Source organism: Lygodium microphyllum, chromosome 21 (genome assembly GCF_053477565.2).
Source record: "Lygodium microphyllum isolate KBCC chromosome 21, Lygodium_microphyllum_v1.1.10, whole genome shotgun sequence".
Lineage (NCBI taxonomy): Eukaryota > Viridiplantae > Streptophyta > Polypodiopsida > Schizaeales > Lygodiaceae > Lygodium > Lygodium microphyllum.
Genome location: NC_141155.1, coordinates 82,473,975 through 82,481,597, shown reverse-complemented (window position 1 = coordinate 82,481,597; position 7,623 = coordinate 82,473,975). Strand labels below are relative to the sequence as shown.

Sequence of the window (7,623 nt, the reverse complement as noted above, 5' to 3'; positions counted from 1 at the left end):
AGGCCTTGAAGCTTTTGTGAATCACATGGTGGAAACTTATAAGTTCACGAAGAAGGCAATATGGGTTTGCTAGACCATGTTAATGTACCAAACCATAGTTTGTGTGTTATGACTATGGGAAGCACAAGTTAGTTAATAAGCTCCATCAAAGTACAAGTGGTTCATGTCATTGGTCATCCATTTGACCATAGCATGGATGGACTTAATAAACATGAAATAGGTATGGGACATAAAAAGTATTGTGTAGTCCATAAAGACGAAAAAACACACCATTGCATGATACAGGAAAGGAGGGGGGTTTGCATTTACACGATTGCAAACAAAAGTGTTGATGTGAAAGGAAAGGGAGGCAATGATAGGGTTTGGTACACCATGGCAAATGAGGGTGTCACACAAGAGCCTCTTATGATAGGGTTTGCCCCACCATGGCAAATGATAGTGTCGCACGAGAGCCTCTAGTGACTATTATGATTATATTCTATATTCTTTGCATCTTCGGATTGAGGATAACACTGCAAGATTGAATCCATTGTAGCTCATAAGTCAACGAAGAGGCTCAATGATGGCAGTGGAGGAATCTTGGTGGGGATTACACTTTTGTCACTTAAGCAGCAATTTTTTATAAATGTCAATTTGAGTTTTTGCAAGTACAATTGTTTCTCTTGTGATTGTTGGATATTGTGAATCATCACGTGTAGAGCGAGCTATTTTTTGCATATAATGCAATGTATTCTTATTTTCTTATGAGCAAAAAAAAAAAGAGAGTGTAACTTAGTGCTCACAGAAAACCGTCCTTTAGTGTATTTTTTTCAAGCAAAGATTTTCAAAAAACCGATTGAAATTCAAGCTTGTCTTGATGAAAACCGGCTATTTTTAAAGCATTTTAGTTATAAAACCGGCTATTTCCCTTCCAAACCAATGGGGGTTAGGTCTGCTCCTTTTTTCCATTGGATGGGAAAAAAGTTTTTCGTGAGCATTTGTGTAACCTCGCCGGTTTTGTAATGATGCCAACCGCATGAAGCGCAGTTAGGGAGGGCTGGCGTCACCGAGTAATATTAAAGCGCATTAAAAAAAATAACAAAACCCTGGAGAACACTCTATTAGAGATGATTCATTTAAGCACCACTGATGGATAAAGAACCCTGAGTTGCAGCACAGAGAGAGAGAGAGAGAGAGAGAGAGAGAGAGAGAGAGAGAGTGTGTGTGTGTGTGTGTGTGTGTGGGAGGGAGAGAGGGCATCGCCATGCCGACGCTGAACATAAGCACCAACGTTCCGCTAGACGGAGTCTCCACCTCTGACATCCTCAAGGATTGCAGCAAAACCGTGGCCAAAACCATTGGCAAGCCAGAGCAGGTCCGAGTTTTCAGTCTTTCGTGCATGTAATCTGAACTTTCTTCATGTTACCAGGCGTAGAATATGTGGTCTTGAAAACCTAATGTTGACAAGAAGACCTGTGCATAAGCAACAGAAGGTCTGAATTTTCAGCTATTCGTGCATGTGAGTTGAACTATCTTCATGTTACCAGGCTCAGAATGTATGGCATTTGATGGCTAATCTTGCCAAGAAGACCCTGTGCATGGATGAATCCATTTTCCATACAATGCTTGAGCGATCAGAACTGTCCATACATCATTTCCAGAAAATTCTTGAACAATTACATGTGTGGACACATCCTTAAAGCCTATTGTTGGCACGAAGACCTGTGGATGGTTAAAGTCCATTTTATATGAGGCAGAGAAGGTCTGAGTTTTCAGCTGTTCATGCGTGCTATTTGAACTATCTTCATGTTACCAGGCGTAGAACGTGCGGCCTTTGAAGCCTAATGTTGGCAAGAAGGCCTGTGCATGGATAAACTCCATTTTTCTTATAATAATTCTCGTTGGCTCATGTCTATGAGTATATATGATGGGTCAGATGCGATCTCCTGCTAGCTCTGAAAAACCAAATTGGAACAGAATCAGACAGCACCGAGAATACACGATACTGCCAATAGGAACACATTATTTGAGCCAAGTACAAACCTCAAGCTTGCCTGTACTCTGAGAATAATGCGATGTTGTTGTTCCAAATTTTCAGGGCTATGCCGCATTCTTTAGTTGTTGATTTGTTGTGATTTGGATCTTCTGACAAAACTGTTGTTAAAGCAAGGTCAAGGTTTCTTTTCTGTACTTTCTGGTTTGGTGTTGGTTATGGGATTTTGTTATTGCAATGCTGTAACCATTTTGTATGGCAAGCCTTTCATTGTACCTGCTTTCCCTGTTGCTGACAGTACATATCATTGACTGGTATGTGGTCTGCAGTATGTGATGGTGCTACTCAGAGGGGGCATTCCCATGTCTTTTGGAGGCAGTGAAGAGCCGGCAGCATATGCAGAGCTAATATCCATAGGTGGAATTGGTGGGGCAGTTAACAAGACTATCAGTGCTGCCATTGCAGAGATACTCGAAACAAAGCTTTCGGTGCCTAAGTCACGGTTCTATTTGAAGTTCTCTGATGTTCAGGTGAGCAACTCTGTGGAGTCAAGTCTTTACTTTTTGCCTAGAGAATTTGAATGATTGTGCTGCACAGGAACATGTTTATTAAGTTAGTATGCCAGCATTGCAAGCTTTAAGTAGGGCTCATTCACTTATGTGATTCTCTATGGCCTATGCAGAGATCAGACTTTGGTTGGAATGGGTCTACATTTTGAAATCAGGGGTACTATATTGACAATATGAAAGTTCAGAGGGTAGTCTGAACCATGTGATCAAGGGTACGTTTTAATGTGATATCAGCTTGTAAGTGCAGCTGCATGCTGGAACAGCACGTGTTCAGAAGCCATGTTAATGTTGGCATACTTTTGCTTCCATTAGATTTATTGAACATGGACAGCTTACAGTTTTCTCTGTTGGCCAGGTCCATTCATCCTAGTGAATGGCTTGGCTCTGAAGAAAAGTGCAAATTTCATATTGAATCTAATTTTACCTTTTATTGTCAGTGCATCTTTTTTCTGTGGACTCTGTTTGGTGCAATCTAAAAGTTTTGCATGACATGGTACATATCGAATAATATTTTTTGAGATCTATGCACTACCCAGAGTCCACTCTGTCCAACTGTTTGATATCTTTGATGTGGACGTGGAGAGGTTAGTGCACATTTGCAGAATCACTTTTGCATCCAAACTGATTTTAGGTTTTCTCTCAACCATAGTGGAAGACGATCTACTCATAGTTCTGAAAAACAACCACACTACTAGCATTTGTCTCACATATCCCTTTGATTGCACTAGAAAATAATAATCACTAATCATCATGTGGGATGTCTATAGCCACCATGGTAACAATATTTTCTCTAAGTTGATAGACATGGTTTGTCCATAAGAACCAGCATACTATGTGAAGCTGGGGGGTTGTTGGTTTCACCTGAAGAAGTGGGCTGTTATTTACAATGTCAACTTGATGCCTAATGCTTTGAGATTATTGAAGTAATGCTTTGAGATTATTGAAGAATCAAATGTTGGATACCTCGAAGGTTAATTGATTATCCTGCTTACAATGCCAACTTGGTACATAATGTTTGGAGATTGAAGAATCAAATGTTGAACACCTTGATGGTTAATCAAATGTTGGATACCTAGAAGGTTGATTGATTATCTTGCTTACAATGCCAACCTGGTACATAATGTTTGGAGATTGAAGAATCAAATGTTGAACACATTGATGGTTAATTGATTATCTTAGGAAGATTGTTTATGCACGTATATTCATAATGACTTCATCTAACACAAGTTCCTTCTATACGCAGGAATTTGCTATTTTATGTGCACAATTGAAGGTGTGGACCACCATGTTTGCACTGGTGGAGGCTTAAGTCTTCATTATTGTTTGACCACAATGCCCAAACAATGCATATATATATCCTAGGATGTGAGAGCTAAGTACTATGGGAAATGGGGCCAGCATAAACACAATTGCCATAATTTTGAGTATATTTTTCCATCACGTGATTGCGTGCTAGCAACACCATGGTTGTGTGTTTGGAAATAAAAACCAATAGCATTACATGACTTGGGATGTAAAATCATGGTGTATATTATTTATAGGACAAGGTCCAATCATTGTATATTATTGAGGTGTCATACATTGCTTTATATGCATGTTAGGAGACTTCCAACCTAAATTTCATTGTCATGAATGTGAAGTGCTTAAACGTTGTTTATTACTTAGACCATAAGGTTAGATCATAGTATGCTAAAATAAGATCACAAATATGATTTTACAATAATCTTGAGTGATTTTTGAACCACCTTAGATGTAGGTTGTGGCCATTGTGATTGATCATCATGATTGCAATAGTAGAATAACATAGGTGGTCTTAAACCTTTTGTGTGGATTCTTCGGGATTAAGTCTAGCTATTGCTCATCAAATGGGTACACTTTTGAGTGAGAGAGCCAACATCTAATTGTGTTTTTCCATCACTATGAGGTCCATGGTCACCATGATTGAAGAGGTTAGGTGGGACTTGCTTATTGACCTTGACCTAGGACCTAAACTGTATCTTGTGAATAGAGGGTTTAAACCAAGAAGACCTTGTAATGAATGAAGATGAGGGGAGAGAGAAGAGGAGTTGAAGAGAGAGAAAGAGAGCAAGAAGAAGAGAAAGGAAGACTAGAAGAGGAGAGAGAAATAGAAAAGAGGGAAGAAGGGAGGAGGAAGCCATGTAAGCTGAAGATGAAGGTGAAAAGTATGCTCTTGATAATAACTGGTTGCCCTAATCTGGGATCCTTACACCTTACATACCTCGATTAGTGTGATTGGGTATCTAAACCCTAGTCTGTATGTATCTCGCTTGTTACAATCCATCCCCACCTTGAAGGTTTTTGCCCTAAAAAACAAAGAGAATTGGAGGGGAGTGATGTGTGGGCTAAGGGAGGGTTGCAGAGTACTACTGTGAGACCTTTTACAATGAAAAATGGGTGGGTAAAGACTAGGGATAGCATGCTATCCAAGATCGGCTTGTCAATGTAAATGGGCCATAACTTTTGATAGTTTGTTCCAAATGGAACGTGCCACATGTCGAAACAGAGCTTATGACGAGTACTTTCAGCCTATGTAGGATGCACATACATGAGATTTGGATAAGTATAAAACTATTGTAAAATAGTGTGCAGTCTGCAGGTAGAGGGTGGTCAAATGGGGCATAACTGGCTAGTCTTCAGTCCGTTGGGTCTCTTGGAGGTGGGGGAATTCATTGTCAATGGTTGACGGGTGCCAAGAGGCTTCTTCCAAGAGTAGGCCTTGCCATTTTATGAGGTATTCTTTAATGGATCAAGACCTTAAGTGCTTATCTCGCTGCCCAATGATTGCCTCAGGGGATATATTGAGTGATGCCTTCTTCATCTATGGGGGAAGTTCTTCCACATAGTCGAGTGAAGAGCCCATGAAGGGTTTCAACTAGCTGACATGAAACATATTGTGGATTTTGGTAGTAGGGGGAAGTTCTAAGCGGTAGGCCATGTCACCAACTCTCTTTAGAATTCGGTATGAGCCATAGAAGCGGTGTGCCAGCTTGTTACTGCTGCTCTCTTTGAGAGTAGAGTAGTGGGACTTAGGCACTTTCAAAAGGACCAATTCCCCTTCTTGGAATTCCAAATGCCTTCTTTTCTCATCAATATAGAGTTTCATTTGTGTTTGGGCATTTTTAAGGTTTACTTTACATTGCTGAAGTAAGGTTTGCATGCGATCCAACTCAGTTCTGACTCAGAGGGTTTATCTTATCATTAAATAAGATTGTGGCCTCAAAAGGGAAAACTCCAATGTTGGAGTGTATGGAGTTATTATATGCAAACTCAGCCAAGTGGAGCCATGTATCCCAACTGTGTTGTACACATCATGGCAAAAGTGCCTCAAATATGTCTCAAGCCATTTGTTCACTCTTTTAGTCTAGCCATAAGTCTGAGGGTGGTATGAAGTGGATGGAGCAAGCTTGGTCCCCATGGATGTGAAAACTGTCTGCCAGAAGTTGCTCATAAACTTTGCATCCCGATCATGTACTATGACTTGTGTTATAAGCCATGCAACTTGACAAAATTTTCCATAAACTGAGTGGCCACTTGAGAGGCAGTGTATTGGGTCTTAGTTGGATAAAGTGGGTAGCTTTGGTGAGGCGATCAACTACCACATAGATACTGTTCCACCCTTTCTTAGTCGTGGGAAGGCCAGTGACGAAGTCCATTATGATATGAGTCCATTTTCCTTTAGGGATAAGGAGGGACTGCAAGAGGCCAGCGGGCTTGAGTGTACTGTTTTTGTTCTATTGGCATGGAACACATTTGGTCACAAAGTCCTTGACATCCCTCCATAAGCCTTTCCAATGAAAGCTCTTGGCAATCATGTCATATGTTTTGAAAACACCCAAGTGACCAGCAATGGGGTAAGAATGCATCTCTTCCATGATCTTCTGCGTGAAGGGGAAAGTGTGTGGGATAACAATCTTGCAATGGAACCAAATAAGGCCATGCTTGAGCTGATATTGGGAGTTTTTAGCCGTGACCCCATGCTGTAATTTCTGGAATATGTGGTTGATCTGGAATATGTGGTTGAAGTGATAATCTAACAAGTAAGCCTCTTGAACCTCTTCAACCCAATCATTGTGCAATTCTAAAATAGAGGATACTCTGCATGCCCACATCCGAGAGATAGAATTAGCCACAATATTATCCTTTCCCCGAGTGTGCAAAATGTCAAAGTCAGAGTTTTGTAAGGTTGCCACCCATCGCCTTTGCTTAGGAGTCAAAGTGGACTGAGTCAAGAAGTACTGTAGGACTCGGTCGTCACTTTTTACTCGGAAGCAGATGCCATACAAATAGTGGTGCCATTTTTTAATGGCATGGAGGATGGCTAGCATTTCTTGGTCATATACATTCATTTGTATCTCCTTCTCATCAAGTTTGCGACTCTCAAATGCAATCACACCATGCTCTTGCAACAATACTGCACCAATACCCCTGCCATTGGCATCACAATAAATGGTAAACAACTTAGAGAAGTTAGGGCAGACAAGGATGGGGGCAAAAGTAAGCACGTCCTTTAACTGTTTGAGGCTATGATAATCCTCAAGCCTCCTCCATCAAGCTCCATCCGCCATAGCTACATGCACGCGAGAAAAGAGAAGAGAAGAGGAGATGGTGAAGAGCTTCACCCTCTTAATCCCTCACTCCCACACACTCACTCCCTCACACTCTCACTCCCTCTCTCAAGAGCACACATAAGTAAGGTGAAGAAAAGAAGAGAAGAAGAGAGGACTCTTGTTAGCCACACACCAAAGAATGAGGTTCCATTCACTTTTTGAACTTTATATACAAAACCCTAAAATCCCATGGGTATCCATCCCTTTTTACATGACCGACCATTGTGGCAAGGTCCTTTTTCCCATTTCCCTCTTCTTGCCTCATTCCTTAATCCTACACCCATCTGTTCTTTTACAAATGGAACAGGAGGGAGCCTGCACTCTTTTACAAGAGTTTTTAGAGTTTTTTGAGGTGCCTTCCATTTAAAATTATGCTTTTTGCCTCAGCTTAGCTTTAGGGTCCGCCTTTGCACCTTTGCTCTTTTTCTATCCTTTTTTCAATCTTTGCTTTATA

The 7,623-nt window shown here is 40.8% G+C and overlaps 1 protein-coding gene across 2 annotated transcripts; it reads left to right on the top strand.

Moving 5' to 3' along the window:
• The first annotated feature begins 1,116 nt into the window (after positions 1-1,116).
• Positions 1,117-4,091, top strand: LOC148018210 (Tautomerase/MIF superfamily protein). Of its 2 annotated transcripts, XR_015687615.1 has the most exons (4): positions 1,117-1,354; positions 2,302-2,502; positions 2,655-2,753; positions 3,785-4,091. XR_015687615.1 is itself a non-coding variant. In XM_087661159.1 (3 exons), exons 1-3 carry the CDS (start codon positions 1,244-1,246, stop codon positions 2,688-2,690), a joined length of 348 nt encoding a protein of 115 aa, XP_087517285.1. In that variant the 5' UTR covers positions 1,118-1,243; the 3' UTR covers positions 2,691-2,977. The 2 variants fall into 2 exon arrangements, 1 of the variants encoding a protein (XP_087517285.1); XM_087661159.1 differs by lacking the exon at positions 3,785-4,091 and having other exon boundaries at positions 1,118-1,354; positions 2,655-2,977.
• Positions 4,092-7,623: the final 3,532 nt, after the last annotated feature.